Source organism: Thunnus thynnus, chromosome 3 (genome assembly GCF_963924715.1).
Source record: "Thunnus thynnus chromosome 3, fThuThy2.1, whole genome shotgun sequence".
In the NCBI taxonomy this organism is placed as follows: Eukaryota; Metazoa; Chordata; class Actinopteri; order Scombriformes; family Scombridae; genus Thunnus; species Thunnus thynnus.
Window position 1 is genome coordinate 24,948,765 of NC_089519.1, and position 23,290 is coordinate 24,972,054.

The window sequence follows — 23,290 nt, forward strand, 5'->3', positions numbered from 1 at the left end:
ACTTGTGTGAGGCTGTTGCTGACTAACATATTCCTTCTCTTTTTCTCTAGTACACACACACACACACACACACACACACACACACACACACACACAAACACGCACACAAAGCTATTCTGTGACTTAGCCAGGCATGAAAATTGGCCTCACTGACCCCAGGCCTGAACAGTGGAGGGAGAGGAGACGGGAAGGCGAAGGAAGGAAGGGACAGATAGAAGGATGGTGAAGGGAGGGGTTGATTTGGCTGGGCAGGAAAGAAGAGGAGGCCATTAGCCGATTAAGGCTGGACGGGGGTGCATCAATACTGTGGCGATGTCAAAAGGAGAGCCATGCCCATGAGCTAATATAGCAACGAGAGAGAGGCAGAGAGAGAGGGAGCAAGCGATAGAGAGAGAGGTGGTGCAGGTCAGGGAATCACTAAAAATCGCAAAGAGTGCTGACCGCTAAGCCATAAAAAGTGAGACAGAATAAAGGACTGCTACAACATACCAAGACTAAAGCCATCACATTCACATCGCCAAAATGATTAGCCTCATATCTTCCCTGTATGACTGGAAGGGAGATAGTGGTGTGTGTGTGCATTTGTTTTTCTTTTGGGGGTGGGTTAAGGAGGTAGGGCAGGGGGGGTGAGGACATAGGAAGGAAGGCAGTGAGCATGGATGTAGTGAAGAAGGAGCCACGGCATTAAGTGTCCGGCTGGGCCCTGGCGGGGGTTGCCACTGCCGCCGGCTATGCTAATGAGCAAGCCCGGCGGTCAGGACTGCCTTATTAGCGCTCACTGGACAATATGGTGGGAGAGACGCTTTTCTGGCGGGCTCACGTCTCTGCAAATGACTAACAGTCCTCCCAAGGAGGAAGGTAATTCCATTAATTGGGACACACTGGATCAGGATCGCTTCCCTTCCCTTTTCCATAATCTCTCACTTGCTTGATCTCTTTCACACCCACATGCTCCCTTTTTCCTTCTTGTAAATTTCTCCCTTCATCCCTCTTCCTCTTTCACCCGTCTCCAGGAACTGGGAATACAAATATTAAAAATAAATTAAATACAGATGCTCTAAATCCAGCCGGATGAGTGGGAGCTAGCAGACATATATTTATCCCCCCCCCTCCTTTACATGAACTTATGTGCCATCAATCTGTTAAATGCTGTTGTTCTTTTGCAGGAGCAACCTGATAACCGCTCCAAAGTTTATCCATCATGTTATTTCCATTAGAAAGTTGATGAAACATGACAACCACCAAGGGGAATGGGCAAGATGTCTGACTGCTGAGGGAAAATGTCATACAACCTTTCTTGAACTTGGTATCGGTGTGATTCCCTGTGCCCTGAGTTAGTAAGTAACACAACTCTTATTTACCCACTTAAATAAAGTGTACCTTAGATAAACTGTTCTTTTATTATGCAGTATGTAGTCAAGGCCGTCACTTTCAGCAACCTGAAAAAACCTATTTTTCTTCACTGCAAGAGTTAGACTTTTAAACATCATTCTAGCGATTAATTATGTTGACACGACATCTTGATCCAGGGAAAAATATCCTCCTGTGTATTAATCAAAGTTCCTGTTATAAATTTTAACATTTATGAAAGCTCTGAATCAACTACTCCCTTTAACTCCGACTAACTGTTATCCTATCCAACTGGTAGTCTGTGACAAAGACATAAAGAGGCCATCTTTTAGTTGTAATCTGAGGTGAGAGGATACTCTCAGTAAGGATCAGGGTTCAGGCAGCAGGGCTATATATAATGGCGGTCGAGTCGTATTGAAATGTAGTGCAAATTACCATCTGTGTATTTTCGGCCTTGGCCTCCGTGGTTTGTGGGTACTTTAGGCGGCATGCCAGAGGTGAAACAGGAAGGAGAAGTGTTCTTGGAAGAGAATGAGACGACTGAGAGCCCCAGACCTCTGAAATTCCTCATTGCAGATGAAGTGCACTTTACCCCCTGGTTTATTTTTCCCTTCCATTTTTAGCATCTCATGTTAAAAAAAAAAAAAAAAAAGAAAAAACTTGCTCATAACCTCAGATGTGTCATCAAAGCTATGGACCTAAACTGCTGAAGGAGAGGAGTGGTATGTCTATCACATCTCTGCAGCATAAACTGACACAGGAGATAACAACAAAAATGTAATCAGACGTTTTATTGTCCTGCCCTGAAAAGATTCAGCTAGGACTTTAAATTTCCGAGCATGGTCTGGACAAACCATGTCATCATTAGAGTTGTACATGCAGTCGTTTTATGGTATTATGATAATACTTATATCACTAAAATATCATTTACTGTATGCTTGTATGATCTGATAGTCTGTTATAGCTCAGCGTGGGTGTTACATATATTACCCTGCAATTAAAAAGTGTGTAAAAGTTAGGATTAATACACATATTAGCTATGCAGTTCATGTTGCTCATGCATTAAGGACTATATTGAAATTCTGCCACATTCCTGAATAGATTGTCATTTTCCATTGCACATGCAACATCATCCTGATGTAAATGTGTGAATACGGTGTGTGAGACCATTAGAGTACAGCTAAACCTGCCTGATCGACCTAATCTAATTGACCAGATATATATAGGCATACCGCAATTTAAAAACGTTTTTTATCTCACTTAAGAACACCCTCTGTGGTTAAACACACACAGAGTATCTCGCTAAGTGATCAGGATTATTATACTGGCAATAATTTCCAACCCAAGCTTGAAAGCAAACTGCATTACCCAGCAAATGACACTAATTGGTGAGTTAAAAACAAGCCGACGTTCAATGTCACCGTCCCGAAAACAGCTTCAGAATGTGTTGGAACATCTTTTTACACATGAGACTGTCAAATCCAATCTCTGTTTACCAATCAACATGTCAACCGAGTGGCCTGAGTGGACTCTGAACTATGAAAGACTTTTGAGGTTATGTTTGTGTATACAGTATTCTTCTTCTTCTTTCATACTCTTCAATGTAATGAACTGAAAAAAGCAGAATGATGCATCGTATGACTGGAAAAGTGACTTCCCTAATTCGCTTGTCTATGCATTGCAGTTTCAAGGTGAGTATTGGATGTTAGTCTCAAACAACCTATAGGATGGTACGCATTGAAATAGCCTAAGTAGCAAAAACAAACACACTATAGCTGCTATGATTGTGGAGAACTGCAATACCTTAGAAAAACAAGGTAATATCTTGACAAACTAAAGGCCGTCAGCATCAGCAATGACCTGTACACTCAGTGGTCTGTAAATGTAGTCCAATATTGAAAGCCTGAAGACATATAGACACCTGGCAGGATTTTTCAGCTTGATCAAATCAAAAAAAACTTCAGAAGATATGGTTTTCTGGACAAATTTGTAAAAAAAAAAAAAAAAAAAAATATTGTGATTTTGTTTCATTCAGAAAATCATGTTCTTAAGTAATTTTTATACAGCCCTTGCAAAGGTATCTTATCGCTTCACCTTGCCTCTCCTTGGTTTAGCTTTCAACAGTCTCTAACAGCATGAAGAGCCTGAATTCTTTCTCAACCCGTTTGATCACTTGACTTCAGTTGAGAATGTAAAATATCAAGTGCTGAATGTCACACAAGGAGCGACGTCAAGTACATCCCCTTTATAACCACATCCCGTTTGCCAACAGTACAACATAATCAATGGCGATAAAGAACGTCAATGGCAGCCAAACATTATGGAAATTATTTTCTCGCTCATTATCTCGCAAGATGATGACTTTTATCAAATCAAGAGTGGAAAGTGTACAAATATTAAGAGCTTGCTTCAGTTAACTATTTTGCCACCATACAGGCTTGGTGCTGCTTGCTCTTGATCATGGGTACTGTAAGCATGTGTGTTAAGTGAAAGTGAAGGTGTTGAAGTGATACCTGCAAAGTTAGCGCTTCAGCACCTTTCATCTCTTCGGTTTGGCCTTTAGTAGTCTGTAATAATGTTCCTGATTTCTTTCTCAACCTGTCAGTGAGGTTGGCTTCAGTTGTAAAGGCAACATGCAAATTCTAACTGCCACTCCGAGGGACCATGTAACAATTCAATACTGCCATTAAACAGTCCTGCTCATTGATTTACAAACACAACAACCTAACACACCCAGACATGTTAACCATGGTATAAACTGTATGCCAAAATCTCAATGATTTCTGGCATCCCGAACAGCTGGCTTTCATCAAAACAACATGTAAAAGTGCGCAAATATGCAGATTAGATTTATTAGTAGTAGTACTGTACTCTAGTGGTAGTAAAGTAGTGGTATCTATAACCATTGATGAATTTCTCCTGCAACCCTCTGAGACCAGGGAAAGAGTTGTCAGTTAGCCAGTTTGCATGCATATAAAGTGGTTCCTGCTAGTTCTGATTGTGTGTAACGTGTGTATTTGTGGTAAGAGGTGGTGCTGTTTAAAATTAGCCAGATTAAACTTACTAATTATCACTGACAAAAGGTGTGATATGTAATATATATATATATATATATACACACACACACATACACACATATCGTAAATGCACTGACTCAACAAGCTACTGGATCCCTGACCAACTCTGAGGTGGCATTGATTCTTACTGGGAACAAATAAGCACAACATGAAGGAGTGGCCAGTGCTGCAGCGAGGGCGAGGGAAGGATTAACTGGCTAATTACAAGGTGAGAAATACTAAAACCAGCATACTGGTATTCCCAAGGCACTGGTTTGGCCAATCATCTGGCCCTGGTCAGCATTTTACTGGCCGCGGACAACTGGATGATTTTTACTGTCAAGATGACTGACAGAATTTATCATTTTTTATGAATGACTTATTCACTGCTTGGAGTGTTTTTGGGTAATGATGAGTCATGCTTTTTTTTTTACTGAATCTCTTTTACAAGCACTGGGAAATAATCTCAGCAGCCATTTGAAAAGTATATCTCATGTCCAACAAGGTTGTACAAACACCCTCCTATCTTTGAAAGCAATTCTATGTGCAGCTCTTTGCCTAATGAATAAGAAACACTCAAAAAATATTTTGACTGACAGTAACATGTCCGCGGATCAGGATAACTCAAACTACCGAACTGACGGAAATACCATTAGTACTAATTAAGTAGTAATTAGTACAATAAATTTAAAAAGTATTAAAGGTCAAACATACTATGCGGTACCTTCAAAAGGTTAGTCCCCTGCTCATTAGACAACCTTTACCTGTTTGTTGGTGGAAGTGTGTTGCATTTCCTGGTAATTTTTTACTAATTAACAACTGTTAACAGGGTGCAACAGGTTTCTATTCAAGGAGGAGAGCGAGGAAATGATCCCAAAACACATGAGCGTGTGTTGGTTTCTTAAACAGCAAGGTGCCAGTGATGGGTATTATTCTAGTATCACAAATCTAATCCCAGCATTTAAAACTGCTGACCAGACATTCTGCTCAAAAGAGCTGTCTCTTGGTCACATGGGTATGGCAAGAGCCAAATTTATTCAAATATGTATCTATCATAATCTTCATGACTTGAGTCTACTTTAAGTACTTCTTTGGGTTAATATTTAGGTCTATATGCTCTTTCTTTGCTTTATTGCACCAATTCTTGTAGGCTAAAGACAAAATACAATATTGCTTTAATTTAAATAAAAATATAGTCTATCCTCAACTGGTTACCATTTGCGTTGCTATCATGAGTCATGATATAACACTCCATTTATTGTGAATAAAAGCCAGACGCCAAACGTGTCACTGGCCCGAACACAAAAAAGGTTCCACTTAAAAGTGCAACTGAGATACATAATTGTTTTTTTTGTAAATGTCCGGTAAATGTCCTTACAAGATAAGGGGAAAAATTCATTCACAAGTTCCTTGATAAATGGGGCTCACTGCCAGTACGGTGTCTAAATGCTATACATCACAGTCCAATCTCTTGATTCTGCGTGAAAGAGCTGTTCATATTCATAAAGACTTCAGCCGTGCTGCCTCATAGAAATAGGCATATGTGGGTGGCATCCTTCTTTGTGAAACTGAATAGAAACACATGCAGCACACTTGAAAAGACCACATATGGTAGAACAAAAAAAAAAAAAACTTAGAGGTTGTTACATGCACATGTGTGAAAAATGCAAGAAATTGTGTGTCGGACATATTAGGGATAACAACAGCTTGCATTTTCTATTGTACTTCCCATCATTACTCTGTGCTGGCTTGCTCACTTAACGTGTACTTGGTAGCATCACCTTTGATTGACATAACCAGATCAATTTGCTGTGCTGCAGTGGTTGTTTTACAGCGTATAATGTACACAGTGTATCCAACAGACTGGCATAGTAACAAATCCAGACAGCAGCACGATGATAACCAGTTTATTACAGCTGGAGATATAACAGTCATTTTTTTGTTCTTTCTTACTTTTCGCATTTTCCTGTTCTCAAACAGAGTAATTAGCATATGCCACCGACCGTACAACGTAACTCCTTCACGTATTTGCTTTATTTGAAGCAAAATTGTCATGAATAAAGCTCAGGTTATTATTTCATCTGGTTTTGAAAACTACTAATTATAAGCCACTGACATACTAGTGAGATCCCATCAATTTTTCTTGACAAAGTAACCTCGTTCAACCAAGACATGGATGTCGCGCTAGCATTCTCGAGAAGACAGGGTACATTCTTTGGAACAAGTGCGAAAAGAACAGGCCATCACCCTGCTGTGTAGTTTTCTGGCATACTGAAGCTCCTCACAGAGGTGATTGTGTGTCTGTGGAAGAGAAGTGAGAGAGAGAGTAGGAGGGTGGAAGGTGGGAGTGTGTACAGCGTCCATGTATTGTTTGTAAATCACCCTACTGGCAAAAGGGACAGTCGGCTCTATAGCAGCCGGTCCACCCAGGGAGACAAAGCAAGGTCCGGTGGGAGGTGGGGGTAGAGTGAGAGGTAATTCTATATGTGCATGCATGTATGTAAGGGGACAGTGTGTTAGAGCGATGGAGGCAGTGTCTATTAGAGACACTCAGAAAGGACGGCAGGGGAGAATGAGCAGGGAAGCGAGGAAGACGAAAGAAGGAGGGAATCTTGAGAATTAAGGGGGAGGAGGGGGGGAGGGAAAAAAGATGCCTTTTTTTATGGTGGTATTGGTTTGACGGCTGTTTGGCAGAGGCGCCCAAGGCAGTGCCTGCTTGGATTTTAGCCTGTCACTTAGGACAGGGACACTAATCAGGATTGGTCCCGGTCCCTACTCGAGGAAGGGGGGAGCACTTTCAGGCCATTATCAAAAAAAAAAAAAAAAAAAAGAAAAAAAAAAGAAAAAGAGGGAGCAAGAGAGGGAGAAGAATTGCTGTGGCACAGCAGGAAATGCTAACCGCTAACCTCATTTACATGCAGGTCCAGGGAGAATGGGGGGAGAGCTTATTCCGTTTCCAATCTCCATGTTAAATGCTGGCCAGGGCAGCTGATGGGAATGAGAGGCATTGTTCGCCCCATGCTGCTCTTTCCCTCTCTGTTATACCAATACCTGCCTCGCTTTCTTCAAGGTATAAAAAGAGACATTGCCTCAGTAATTTCAATCTCGACTGAAATCTATATGAACCTGACATGAGATGTATGCGGCTGTTTACTTTGTGCAGACTGTGTACAGCAACCAACCCTCACAGGTCTATCTTTTCTGTCATAACCAGGTTGTGACCTGAGGCTGCCGCATTCAAAGCCATCCTTCACCCACTGAGTCTGTTCTGTGGCATAATGATTGCTATGACAACCATCACTTAAAGCCACGGGTAGGTGGAGGAGAGATGTCAGCTTCTCGTCTACTCTTCTGATGATCTCATTTCTGGCTGGCAGGTACAACAAGGTCAAACCACTGAAACTGGAAAAGTGGCTGCTTGCAACATGCAAATGACAGAACCGAGTTTCCAAACAATTACACTGCTCTGTCCAAATCGACATGGGGCTAAGCTCTGAGAACCACAAGGTGGAGGGGGGGACAAAAAAAAAAAATCACGAGCGTCAGAGAGAATGAGATGTAGAGGGAGGGATGGCTCTCTTTGGCCAGTTATGAGCACAAAGTCTGGTTGTGCGTGCCAAATGAGGTTTTTAAACGGTTTTTCTGGGAGGATTTGTGCTAATCTAGAAAACCTTCTGGAGGAAGTGCAAATACATCTGCTGCTGACCACTCCCCTGTAGAGTACGAGGGATTAATGACATGGCAATCTGAACCAACATGGCCCCCATTCAAAACACTCGTGGGGAGTGGGAATATACAGGCAATCGTGAGCTGAGCCATCTGATTCAGATGAATAACTCGCTACCTACATTCATTCATTCGTTCATTCATTATGCGACTAAGCTAATTTATCCAGCTTACTTTGTTTTTATTTATGGTTGTTGTTCTTACAGGTACCATGAGCTAAAAGGGCTCCTCATTGGGTTGGGTACCGAAACCCGGTGCCAATATGGCACTAGTTCCTGTACAACCGGTACCTACCGGCCCAAATCGCAACGCAGATTTTGGTGCTTCATTTCAATGCCAGATTGTGTGTGGTCGAGGGAGAGAACGTGTGTGTGTGTGTGATGGTGATGCTGGCGACTGGAGAAAAGCTGTGAATGTAGCAGTGCAGTGTGTGTACAGTTTAGGATATTTGTCAGTGAATAAATGCTACAACTCGTCAAGATCCAAGCCAGGTTCCCGTGTCTTGCTTGCCACCTGCTGATTTAAGTGAAGGGGGTCAGCGACAATGGGTTAGACTAACCTGACCAGGCTCACCTAAGGTGGACTGAAATTTAAGGTGGACCAGCTATTTTCATTTTAGTAACAATCTCAGCCACTCGAGAACAGAGAAACGTCTGACTGCAGAGTCTCTCCCGAGTTTTGCTCGGCACCACGGTGGCCCAGGCGTTAGGGAGACAATTACTGATCCCGACTCAACATTTATTTTGCTGTAGTTATTAGTACTGTAACTGTTATTTAGTGCTAAATTATTGTAGTTGGGTTAGGTTTTATTTAACATGTGAATTTGTTATGTAAATGTGTTAATAGTGTTTTGTATTTATTTATATACATACTTAACTGTTGAGAGTTAATATGTTCAATTTCAAGTTCAAATTGGCAGCGATTAGCTAATCTCATTAGCATCACAAGGGCAAAATCAAGCGACCAAATGCCCTTAGTAAACAATCAAAGGATGCGACCTGCGTTACGTCGTTCTTTTAATGCGCTAGGAGATGCACGGCTACATTATGCAAATGAGGAGGCCTTCTTTACAACACACAATGAGTCAAGACAGTCACCTGCATTTCCAGCATCATAAATAACCTCATACTGCACTGACAATGGCTTTCTCAAAAATGACATCACATCGCTGATTTTAACTTCTCTGGATTTTTTGTCCCGCAGCCAAACACTTCCACTCTCCTTTTAGAGGTGATATATTGTTTCCCTAGAGAGCTGTCACTGCCTTATGGTTCTACTATCCTGTGTCTGCAACAGCCCCCCCCCCCCCCCCCCCCCCCCACCCCCCTCCTCCTCCTCTGTACTTTTAATCTCCCTATTAAACTGATCCTATGTCCCAAAAAGCTGCAGACACACAGCTGTTAGCCTGGCTAGTTAAAGACATTAGTCTGTGCCTTGCTCTTGACTGCCTAAATGTGCAATGTGGAAACACTTCCACACCAAGAGGAGAGAGGGGTTAGCCTGGCTAGTGCACTAAAGGCTAACTAGAGCCAGGCCGCGCTTGAAAGAGAGAATGTCTGTGTACATGTGTGTGTAAGAGGCCTCCTGCCCTCTTCTACCCACACAGGAAGTGAGGTCATCTCATAGCACTGCGCCGTGCAGAGTGCATTCAGCGAGGGCGACAAAGATCAACGTGTTGGCCAGAAGCCATTTTAAGCCCCCTAGCCAAATATACATACACTGATGGCTTACACAGAATTACATTTTAAAAAAGCAGCTTTATGGACAGTTGATGTAAAATATGCTAGAGCAGTAAGTTTGCAGGAACAGTCAAAATGCAATGATCAAAGCAGAATCCATAGCCAAAAAAATAAAATCCAATGCCATCATAAGCCAAAAACTTTCCTATTTCATGCGCTAGTTAAACATGCTCCACATGCTCCAAATTTCTTCACAGCCCACAGGCGATGGGTCTTTCTTCTAAGATGATTGAGGAAGTTCTTTATTTCTCTACAATGTAATTTTAGTGTCTTTCTAGGAGTGAAACGTGAGACAGAGTCCAACAATAAATCACATCCCTGTTTAGAGCGGGCGTCTGGCACGACTGGCCGGCTTCAGCTCCCTAGACCACCACCTCCTCCTCCACCACCGCCGCCGCTGCCGCCTCCTCCTCCTCCTCCTCCTCCTCCTCCTCCTCTTCTCTCATGCTCTCCATCCCTCATGCCTGTTAAAGGCTTGTCCTGCAGGGCCTGGATGCACTTGTGTGGTACAACAACAGAGAAACCGCCCAAAGCTCTTAACAGCTCTTCCTCTCCACTTCCTCCCTCCCTCCATCTCCGTTGCTACCACCACCAGCTCCTCTCTCCCTCTCCACTCTGCTCTGTCTTTCCCAGCTGCACCGGCGAGCTGTTCCGTATGAACTGCTGCCAGCTGAAAGCCTGCTACTCCTGTGAGATTGCTATTACTCAGTGCAAGCAGGGCTCTGCGTAGCCAAAGGGCTGCTCTCCGAGCTGTAGATCTCCATGTTGTGACTTGTCAACACGGGAAAAATCGTTACCAAGGCTGAGGCACTTCCATTCCACACAGAGGGGGTTCTGATTGAGACCAGGCAGACAGGCAGGTACTGTACTGGAGGTATTAGGACAACTACTGTGCTGCAAAGGATTCTCTGGTGAAGAGAAGGCACTATGAAATTATTAGGTAACAGACATCTGAGGAAAACGTTATATTTCCACTGTGAATTTCAACTTACATGCAATTATGCTGAACAAGATGGACAAGAACAAGATGCTGAACAAGTTGACTCGGTATTCATAGATGTTTTCATGTGGGATTCAACATTTTAAAAAGTGACAGTTTGGGTGCCCTGGTGGCCTAATGGTTAAAGACGCATACCATATAACCGCAATGTCCACAGTTTGATTCCTGGCCGGGGGACCCTTGCAGCATGTCACACCCCTCTGTCTTCCCTTGTTTCCTGTCTCACTATACTAACTCTCAAATAAAGGCAAAATGCCAAAAAAAGTAATCTTTAAAAAAAAAAAAAAAAAAGCTGACATTTTAAGTTTAAGTTTTTTATATTATGATTAGAACTAAATTGTGGTGTAAAGCGCAATAGTTTGTTTTATCAATCTTCCACAGAGTAGTAAAACCACAAAAACCACAAAAAGAAAGGAAAGAAAGAAGTATTTTAAAAGTTTAATAAGTGTACCAAATTACTTTCTTGAAACCATCCTTTGCTGAGTATAAATATATTTATCTCTTGATTATTCCTGAAAAAATAACAAAAACACACATGCATCACTGTTATATGCCTACATGACAGTGTTGCGTTTTAAATCAGGCAATAGATTAAAGAACAAGTAAACTACACCAAGAATCTGATCGAGCATTCAGAGGCAACTTTTGGTCAAAAGTCTGAAAAGTCTGAGTAAATGAAACCTTCTAAATGTCAAATTGACACAGTACTTATACAGTATTATGGTACACAATGATACAATCAAATAAATATATTAAAAATTGTCAAAGCTTAAAGCAGCACATTATTTTTCTTTGTCACTTTTTTGTCGTTTTGCAGTGAAGTAAGTAGCTTACAAACTTTAGGCAGCTACTTTAGACTTCTAGGATCGACACAACTAGGCTCTTAAGTGCGCATATGAGCACTTTATCAGCTCTTCTGCTGAAAAGGTGTTTGTGTTACTAAATTATTAACTACTAAGAGATCCTTCAAGTGACCTTAAACATTTCTTAATGAAGAAAATATATAGTTTATAAGACAAAATAAGGGCCACAACTTAGTCAATATCAGCCTTTATTTTGAATATATAAAATTAGGAGAAAAATTGGTAAAACTTTATAGGCATTATACTATCTCAATTAACATTTATCTAGATAAATAATAATAATAATAATAATAATAATAATAATAATAATAATAATAATAATAACAACAACAATAACAACAACAACAAATTATTTAGATTACAGTCATCAACCAACACACTTCTCTTGTGGAATTTTCACTTCAGAATTTGTGTTTTGTGCTAAAAACGTACCGCAGCTCTTCACTGGTGGACTGAGCCTAAAGTTCTGTATGAAACAATCTGGTATGAAGACACGTCCCATAAACACTCCGACAAAAACTACCAACTGCAACAGTCACAGCTGAACATCTTCATCCTCATTGTCCCGTATTGTGCATTAATCTCACTTTGCCGACGCAACGACTTGTGGAAATAATCAATCACTAATACTCTCTAGAGGGGGTATTAAAATACAAAGTGGATATGACTACTATGAGTTATACAGTTTGTCAGTGAAGGGGATTTCCTACATTAATGCTATATTACCTGTGCTAGTTTATGGTGGCCTCTGTAAGTAGCCTTATGACTAGAAATTCCACAGTTAGATTTTCTGGATAGGCAGCAGAAATCTGGATAGAGTGAGTCATCTCCTTCAGCAACTACCGGCAATGTTGTATTGAACAAGGTACTTGACCCCCTGTTTTAAAATATAAGTTTGTTTCTTTTGGTTGAGCTGTGCTCAGTAGGTCCCAAATGATAAACTTTGCCTGGATGAATACAAAGGTGCAGGATGGGGAGAGAGGAAATTGTAGGAATGATATTTTTTACTTACTACCACAAAAATCTGCATCAGTATTCAGTCAATCAATTAACGATATCAGGCATTAGCCTAGTTCTATAGCGATATTATAATGTACTGCGTGAAATAAAAAAAGGCACATTACATCAAAAGAATTATTAAACGGAAACGTGAAGGAAGTTATTTTGAGAAAACTCTTATTTCACATTATTCTTAGATAAGACAGTCTCATTGAGAGCTTTGATTCTTGAGAAACATTTATTTTTAAGTTGAATGAACTCTGAAACTTATTACTGAAATGATGATAAACCACTCAGCTGAATATGTGTCTTCTCAGTTCTTCAAAGAGGTAAATGAGGCTAACAATTATGTTAAAGTACTGATTCAAAGCTTGAAGCTTAAATTCTTTTTCAAACCAGGCCCATTAAACCTTACAGAACTAGCTCTTAATTCACATCAGCCTCAGTGTTTTCAGATACTATCACGTAAAAACACAAAAGGCCAGGTCCGGTTCGGCCAATGAATACGAATGTTCACTGAAAGCAGGTTTCTAAGCTCTCTACGACAGTATATGGTGAGTGAGGCATCCACCACCTTTCCCCTGCCCTTAAATTCATTTCTAAGTTAAAGCCTGTGTATCATTATTCGCTTGAGCTCCACTTGGCCGACACCGGCTGAGCACCCAAGCCCCATCAACTTGAGGGGGGGGACGTGGCTGTGGTGGTGAGGTGGGGGATTCTTGGCAGAAATTCCCCACAAATTTTATGCCAAGAGCGAAATGGAAACCTCCTCTCATTTTCCTTTCCCCTTAATCCAATGTTTTCAAGCCCCAGCCCCACCAAGGTCATTATAATCATAGCAAGTGGACGGGAGCCAGTGACCCGCCATTACGGTAAGGTAGAGAGCCACCCAGTCAGTCAGCTATTGGCTGACGAAGGGGAGCTGGATTCTGTGTAGAAATGTTCAACATCTCTCCATTTCAAATGTAGATAACCAGCGGAGGAGGACGCAGCATACAAGTGTTCCTCCCAATGCACTTAAGGTTGTGCCTTTTATAATATGGACTCTCACTCAGTCTACATTTTTAGCATACTCACCCACTTCCATTATAAGACTTTCAGGACAGGGAACGACGACGGGTTGTGAGATGTTAAGGGCACTTGTTTGATCTAATGACAACATAGCCTGTAATATGTAAATTTTGGCATACAGTATGCCAGAAACAGTACTGAGTAGTGAAGTCCATGTTGATTTTTGTAAAAATCAGAAATTCAAAAGACACAAAACATTAGATCTTATGAGCCTAACTAACCATAACTTTTAATAGCCAGTAATGAGGAAACAAAATTACATAAACAATAACACACTGCAAGGTCATAAAGAATGTCAGTTTTCATTGTGGCACCAAAGGTCATGTTTACTTGTCAGAGTGAAGGCGCCATACTGTACTGTGACCTCCATAGCCAGCTTATGTACCCCCCTCCCCTCCCTACCACCACCACCACCACTACCACACACACACACACACACACACACAAGGGCTGTGTGTTCACTTTCGCATGCGCATGCCGTGCACACACACTTAAAGAATAGTCTCCTCTCACAAGCTGTGCCACAGACAATAGAATAGTGCACACTGGGCTACACAACCCATATATCTGGGTCTGTGCAAAGATAAAGCACCTCCAGCATTAAAGCCAGTGTATTAGCTTGCCCTTTTTCACCACAGATGAAGAGATTTGAAGCTCGATATTGTGCTTGTTGGCTGGTACACCACCAGGGTGTTGTTGGCTGAATAATGAAAACACACAGACTGACAGCGAATGGCATGAGGTGACACTTCCATTCTAGAGTGGGAAGATCCAAAACAAAGCGCAAAAAGCTTCTGACAAATTCATACTTTTTCGGTGACAGTTTGTTGACTGAAGAGGGAAACAACTCCTAAATCAGAAAAGGCTTTCATTTAAACCCAGGAACACAGGCACAGCAGTGCTTCAGTACAGTGCCTACACAGGACTACATGATTTCAGAAACGTGGGTGAAGAGTATTTTTGCTACAGGCCAATTACGAAGCGGCTTAATTGAAAGGTTGACACGGGCTTACTTTGGTCTTTGTGCCCAAAAGATGAGAAAAAGAAAATATTGGACTTCATGTTTGACTGATCCAAACTGCATAATGATGACGCTCTGCCAAATACATCTTTCACCCTAAAACTGGGCAGCTTTTGAAACACAAGTTGTCCAAAATCAGGAACCTCATGCATTTTCATTGTCGGATCTTACATTTATTCAGTCCGCCACTTTTCTGATGATAAAGAAAATTCATAATCAAACTGATGTAGCCTAATCACTCTTTAACATTTGAAACTAACTTGTTTTTTTTTTAAAAATCCCAGTAGTGAAAATTCAACTTCAGGCTACATTTGGCTGTTTTAAATGGACAACAGCTATCACTCTTGGTGGGTAACTAAGTGCTAAAACATGTTTTTACGTCCGCTCCACAAAAACATTATTTCATTTTTTGTTACATTTGGAGAATACTGACTCATATCACCAAAATAAAAAACTATTAATACACATGTGTCCCTGTTAACAGGGACGCATGTCATAAAATCCTACACAATGAGTCACTTCATTTGACCAAGACTAGACACTTTTTTTTTTTTTTTTTTAACTTGGAAGAAAAATGCACAGCTTATCAAAGTATCAGTGTGCGATACTGTTTACAGAGGTCATTTAAAATTAAGTGGATGAAAACCACTAACCGAGAAGAGAGATGTAGGGAAAAAACACCTTGTTTTATGTACTCGAATAACCTACAACTGCCAACATTTCATGATTTCACAGAACACTCAACACACTTCTTAAGTCACAGATTTTGCTAAATGATGAGGAAAAAAAAACGTTGAGCAGACAAGCGCCCTAAAAGAAGCCTATCCTGACCCCGCTCTGTGCAGTCTAAACATGTGGTTTATATACTCCTTATGTAGCATATCAGTGAGGACTGTCCAAATATCTCTCTATCACTCAGTCACACACACACACACACACACACACACAGATACACTCACAGTCAGCCACTGCACCCACCGTCACCCAGTCTCCACCTCTATGCCTCCCAGCCAACCGCTGCAATTTCCCAAGTTCAACCCTAGGTCAAACACCTGAGAGGTAGATCGGTGAATATTAACAGTGAAAAACAAAATATTGTGTGAAGCTACTGTACAAAGAATTACTCATGTGCATGTGCATTTGTGTCAGACATGTTAAACTGTGACAGGTACAGGAGCTCACACTTTCCTCCTCACCAACACTTTAAAAAGAAAAAAATACATGTCAGTAAACTGAGCAAAAGAAGCAACTTTAAGTGTCTTTTCATCATGGCTGGTTATGCTGAACAGCTGGCATGGTCTGACATTTAAGAAATAAAGAAGGTAGTGTCATAAGATAAATGTATCAAGCCGCCAGTTGACTTAAAGATGAATCACTCAATTATTCATTGCATTTGCATACCAATATGACTAATTGAGCTGTTTGCTTACGCATGTATTGAGCAGAAATGTCCAAGAGAGAAAGAGAGAGAGAGAGAGGAAAAAAATGTCACTCTCGGACAACTCCTTTAATAATCGTTTTCATTGCCCACTACCATCTGCAATCCTCTAGTGGTCAGAGTGTGTTACTGCAGCTTTTCATTATCTGGACTGATAAAGGCACAATACGAACATCCAAGATACGGTGGGTCAAATGTACGAAAGTAAACCAACCTCCAACCAAAATCAACTACAGGGGAATTATAATAGATGACTGCTGCGGCACGACGTTAACCTTAGTTGGAGCATTAGTGTCGTTTCCCTTCTCTAACCGCGTTATTGATCGTAGTCTGTCTGCAATGAATGGCTGCAAAGGGAAGGGGGGAAAAACCCTGAACTTCAGGTGACCGACCATGGCTCTGACATAGCCTGCATGCAGACTGGGAGGGGTAGAAAAAATACATTGGCTTAAAGCGGGGGGGTGGTGGTGGTGGTGTGGTGGGGGGGAGAAAATCTCTCCATACTTTTTTAAAGTCGACGACAAACAAGCGCGAACAAATTCGGATAGGCGATTTGGACCAGCAAAAACTATGAGGCGAAAGTTACACGTTTATCGCCGAGGAAATGAAGTTTACCGAGCGTTGCTAGATAGCGCTATTGCTAACTAGGAACACCAGGGTATGGGTAGCCAGAGTCTGGCTTGTCTGATCCGACTGACCCTTCATTTTATTGCGGCCAGACTCCCAGATCCTCCCCTTTCTACCCGAAAAGCGACCAAGCAGAGGCGGACACATTACCGAAAACCGCTCGGCCGTTATTCCTCACACACACACACAACCGACACATATGCCAACTGACCGCAACCTTTAGCGGAACCGGACCTTTATCGATTATACTCTTAATAAAAAGCCACGTATCATTTATCCACTCACTGCCTGGCTAACGTTACCCATCGCCAACAACATGGCTGCCTCGCTCGGACCTAAAAAGGGAGAAATAACCTACGCCGAGTCTTTTGTCTGTTTCACCTCTTTAACCCTAAACTACTGCGCAAAACACACGGAGAGCCGTTAAAATTGCACAAATCGAGTGAACGACTTACGTGAAGGCAGGCGCTTGGGTTGCTCCTGCTTCCTCCTTGGCATTTTCCCCCGTTTTTAATCACATTCTCGTCCTTGTTTAGGGATAAGAAGAAAAAAGGTTTTTCCCATTGAGACTGGAGGCGCCAGTGATGGCAGGGACTTGGTCGTGCACCTGGCTTTGCTCGGTTTAAAGTGTATTGTTGGGGAATGGGAACACAGGCGGAGGAGGTGCCGCTGTTGTTGTTGCCGTGTCTTGACTATGGCTGCTCTCGGTGCAAGTGTGTCTCCGAGCCCCTAACTAACACTAATGCAGGGATCAAAGGGCAGCAACAGCAGAGCAGACACACGCGCGCACACACGCACGCACGCACACTCACACTCACACACACACAACACACACACACACGCAGTCACTCACACACATTCACACGCTCTCACACACTCAAACACGCTCTTTTGCGCGCACGCACACACTCGAGGAGCTCGCCCCCGAGAGCAGCGTACGGACAAGGTGCCCCCAAGCTTTCAGGGTGTATTGCTTGAAAAGAAAATGTATTAGAAAAAAAAAAAAAAAAGCGAAGAGGCATAATTCAGCAGAGACACCATATTGATGGAGTCAAATTACATTCACGGAATCTGTTTAATTTTTTTCTCATGATAATAATATTAAAGGTAACGATAATAACAAATGCAAATGTAAAATGTATGAATGTACATCTTAATTATGACCGCCGTCAAAATACATAAAACAGTGACATGTTTTTAACATGAATTTAGCGTTAATTAGCGACCAGTAATACCACTAATCTTTATGATAATTAGAAATTAGCACCCCTACAGCAGCATGGTAAAATTTTGATGCTTAAAATGAATATTATTGGGCTATTACTGACTGGAGGAGTGGAAGTATTTATACAATAAACCTATGCTGCTATGTACTGAGATTAAATGTAATACTACAGAAGAAGTACTTTGGACTATTTAGTATATTATTACTATTTAAGTGCACCCAAGGTGTTCTTATACAAAGATGTAGACATTTTTTGGCTTATTATACACATATGCACACTTTTTAACAAGCAAAGCCTTTACTAGGCTACACACTTATAATGATTTTTAAACTATATAAAAGTTGCATTTTACTAAAACTAAAATCTGCAACTTTGACTTATAGATTAACTACTTCTTTAAAAAAAAATAACCCTAATTATCATCATCACATAATTTGGTTTATTTTTGTAATCACCTCCTCCTACCCCCTTTTCTCACATGCAGGCTTCATACATGTCAGGCTGCTAATTTAAAAACTGCCTGCTGAGTTATACCTAGAATTTGTCTATTAAAAGAACAGTTACAAGGTACATCGTGTGGGAAGTGGGAACCAGTATTAAATCAGATGGGGGCAATAACTGGTGTCAGTGTCAGAAAAATGTCCAATAATTATCCAACCCAATGTAGTCATCTCCTCATCAAAGTTTAGAGTCCAAAACTGGCCAGAGCTGAATCCTCCTCCCTCTCAGCTGGGTGTTGGGGCTTTTTCACAGCGCAGGCTGTCCCCCACTCCCTGCTGTTGGACTCCTCCAGGCTGCGTTCTGTTGGCCTGCCGCGTTCTTTCACACCTCGGCCGTGTGTGAGGAGAGCTGTGTCTTCATCCCTCCATCCTTCCATCCTCCAGTCCTCCTCCTGCCATGCCTTCCACCCACCCCCAGCGGAGGCGCAGGAGGCTCGTTACCGTGGCAATTAGTGAAAAGCCCAAATTAGCCCTCTTGGCTGTCCACAGGTGACAAAGACACTTTGCATTTCTGCTAATTAGGAAACAGAACAACATGATTAAATGGGGCCTATCAGGAGGAGAGTGGACAAACATGCTCCACAAATAGAAAAGAGTTATATATTATTGCATCTCCTGCACGAAGTGATTAAGACATCCTATTAGGTTTTTCATTTGTGGAGAGGATAATGTTGGGTTGTGATACTGAATAATACAATGGTTTACATTACAATTTTAATAGGCTTGTGTGAGTGTGTCTCTGTGTGTAGACAGCTGTGTGTCTCACCTGCACCTGCAGGTGGACAGTCTACGCGCAGGTGCTCTGACCAGAGAGTGGTGAGCAGCTACAAGAAAAAGGTCAGATTATTTTTGGTTTATTTGTATCTTGCACATTGTATTTTTGTGGACAGTACAAAATATGCATATGGCAAGACCTCTACATGATTTCTTTAACTACCTCAGGGAAAAAGTACTCAATTTCAAGATATCCACTTACAGTACATATACCCCGGGATATGCTATACTTCTGTTTGTATAACATTCAACTCTGACAAAGAGTTATTAGAGAGTTTGTTGTACATATATATAAATATATATGCTTGTGAGGTTAAACCAGAGTACAGACAAACTGAGAATGAGTTGTAAAAGATGGAAAAGGGGACTTAAAGATCATACAAGTGATTTTGTGTGTGTAAGTGCATTTTCTGGTTCGCATCAGTTACCATGTCTAAATGTAGCACGATGTATATGTATTAACAATTATTTCCATGATTCCACTGAGTCAGTCTAATGCATCAGCTCTGACATCTTGATGAAATCACAGATAAGTGTCTCTGTTCTGTGGGTTTCTAGATTTGCGAGAGTGATGTTTGTGATTACAAATTTTGAGTGAACAATCCTTTGGCAGATGAAATTGTTTTTTAAGCTTCCTCATGCTGCATGACTTAATCAGTGCTCAGCGTTATTGTGTGTGTCTCCATCCTTAGCTTATTACACCACATTACTGGCAATTAATGATAGCAAACTCTTTGTGATATCAAACTCAATTTACCAGGGCTAACTTATTCAAGTCATAAATCAACATAGAAATCAAAACTTCTGCATCATCAGTGCCATAAACATGCTCATTAATAGCAAATAAGCTAGACTAGTTGTGTTTGTCTTGGTGGTGTTTTTGTTCCCAGTTGAGTTTGGTCACCATGGGGAGGTCACAGCCTGTTCTCTGACCCCGACAATGCCAGGCAGCTGAGGTAATGCTGGCAACGGTACAGTCTGCTAGATAGTAGCCATGGCAACACTGACATGACCTCACTCAGGGTTGAACCTAAAGGTCATTCCTCATTGCTCCGGGGATGTGTGCGCCAGCTATATTACCGGTGACAGCTCTCAGATTTCCCTGCTGTAACACACATACACTAATGGGAAAAGGGTTTTACTGAATGGTCCTTAAATAACACCACAATAAGCGTTGTGCATTTGTGAATACTTTTCTAATGTAGAATATACACAAGGTCAATTAGGATTGTTTTGTTTCACTTCCCAATAACTGGCACAGATTCTCCGCTTTGACAGTAGCTCTTATTGTGAGTCGGCATTATTACTACTTATTAAAATGGTTCCCTATAGTGGCACAACAGTTAGCAGGGGCTAAATGAGTTTCAGGTGCTTCAGTGGAGGATGGAGCAAACCAGAGAGAAATGAGCTAACTTGCTTATGTGGCTTGGGGGCAAACTGAACATCCTCCAGTTCCTTCTCTTTTCCTCTGTCTCTTTTTCTCCCTCTCTCTCTCTATCTCTCTCTCTCTCTCTCTCTCTCTCTCTATCCTCCCAGGCTCTGTCCTGTGCGGGCTAGACTGGTTGGGCTAACGTTAGGCTCGGCCAGTCAGATGTTGCCCTGGGGTAAACAGAAACATCTGTCCCCTGCCCAGCCGTGACTGTCGCTGAGTGATAAATCCTGGGGAGGCTTGTGCCAGTGCTGTCCGGCGTACCACCTGTCCCCCTCCTACACAATATCCCCAACCCAACCCCTACACATACACACACACACTTCACCCTATTTGCACTCATCCGCCTTCATCCTGACAGTGTGACAGAAGCAGGTGGTTCACTCCCTTTTTGCCCTCTGGCCTTCTATGCTCTCGCCCTCGGTTGGCACATTTATGCAGGGAGCGAGAAGGCTTGTCGCCTCTAGCAAATACCAATGGAGAGATCCCTGTACCAGGTTATTCAGCGTTGGTCCTGGAGAGCACAAAAGCCTATATCAGTCGCTTCCTTTAATGAAGCATAAACTCTGCATAACAGATAAACTAAGTTTAACAAAGGTCAACAAAATACAAACTGAGAAAAAACCATCAGAAAGTGTGAGAGATTTAAGAGGATGTGACTTTTTTAAGGATTTCTGTGACCCTCTTGTAAATCTAACTGTCAAAGAAAAGCACGCACACACACTGCGTTTACTCATACTTTCTCTCTTTCCTGCTACCGCTTCCTCTCTCTGCTCTTCTACTTTTACTAGTGTGACAGAGGCAGGTGGCCAACTTCCTGCCCTTTGACCTTCAACAGTTTCCCCACAGTAAGGAGACAGTACAAACACACACATGCACACATTTGCGTATACACAGAGGAGGAGCCTAGGTTGCCCTGGGTGAACTGGGGCAGAGGTCTTGCAAAAGGCCCTGGAGGAAAGTGAAGGTCTTTCGACTCAGGCACAAGAGTTATTTTAGCTTGCAGTGCCAAACCTGACAGGCTGAATAATCATCCCTGCAGTGCCACAAGCTTGGTGAATATGCCCATCAGAAAGGGAGAGATGTAAAACTCTGCCCTGTGTAATGCAAAACTGAGTGAGCTGATCAACAACCCCCCCACCCCTCCCAGCAAATACAGTTCTTAAAACAATGTGCTCTTTTATCAATTCAAGCAGTTTACAGTACATTTCTTCCCCCAGAAAGTCACAAAGCACTAGGACAGTAACACCGTCTGCCACCTGCCTCTAAATCACTTTTTTATTCCAGAAGCTGGGTGAGCAAAAACAATTACAAAAGTGTTATGAACAGCTATTCATTTATCCACCTCTCTGCCCTGGGCTACTTGACTATCTTTTTTTTTCTCTTTACAATATGTCTGAATTTATTTTGCAAAAGGCCAGTGATAAATTCTGTTTTACAGCTTAAAATAATATCAACTGAAAAGAGCACTTCAGCACTCAAATGCATGTTCTTTTGTGCATGTCTGTGTGTATGATTTGCATGTTTGTTTTATGCCTCTATGTGTGTGTAAGAGGACCCCGACTGATTAATGTCACTTCATATTGTAATGGAGCGTGCTGCACATGTTCTGATATCTGTAATGTGTTACCAGTCTCAGCTTGATTTTATTGCCATGGTCTAATAGGATATTGCCACTATCATAATTTGGATTAACTTCCATATCACTGTGTGTGCACACAAATAAATGATAGAGAAGGAAGTGGGGATGTCTATCAGGGTGGGCTGCTCTGGTCGATTAATTTCACATTCAGCACCTCTTTCATAATGTGTCTCTTCTATTTGTCACCACAATAGTTTTCATTATGAACAGTTAGAGCTGCTGTTTTTCCTCTCATTGATGCTGGGTTGTGGGGGGGAAAAACATTTTTGACCCTGTGTAAGATAAGGCACTGCTGTCTGAATTGGCTAAGGGGGATATTGTATGAGCAAATGCTTTCGTATTTTTTTTGACCAGTCTTTTATGATTGGCTTGCCTCTGACACACACACACACACACACACACACACACACACAGGTATAACGAACCCTAGCAAAGAGGTCTGGCAACAACATTTTTTTGTCAGCAGGGAGCAGGGAACTGTATGCAGAGGAGGCTGCCCTTGCTCTGTGAGTCCTTTGTCTCCCTACATCCCCAAGCTCCACCTCTCTCTCAGCCAGCCCTCCAATGGGAGAGCCTTCAGGTGTTGACCTTATCGGGTGGAGGTCAAAGCCAGGTCAGGGATCTGTTGCTAGGCTACCATCAGATAAGTGGCTAGGGTAGGCAGCAGTGGGTAGCTCTGTCATTCAGGGCTTGTCATGTAATCTTGTTCATTTGCAGACAATTGTCTGGACGTCAGAAAGGCTATCTGGCCCATACTGTTGTAATGAAACACATTAAAATATTAAAACCAGCCATGCTGAGCATTGGCAGCTCCACTTGGCACATGCCT

At 41.8% G+C, this 23,290-nt stretch overlaps 1 protein-coding gene across 3 annotated transcripts in view; it reads right to left on the minus strand.

Moving 5' to 3' along the window:
- znf827 (zinc finger protein 827) overlaps positions 1–21,506 on the minus strand; it is a 69,584-nt gene extending 48,078 nt beyond the window's left edge. For 2 of the 3 annotated variants that reach the window (XM_067584955.1, XM_067584954.1), the window contains exon 1: positions 17,346–21,505. In XM_067584955.1, coding sequence (XP_067441056.1) covers positions 17,346–17,388 — 43 coding nt within the window. In that variant the 5' untranslated portion in view covers positions 17,389–21,505. Of the gene's footprint in view, positions 1–17,345 lie in introns of all 3 variants that reach the window. The other variant, XM_067584953.1, reaches the window with a different exon arrangement.
- Positions 21,507–23,290: the final 1,784 nt, after the last annotated feature.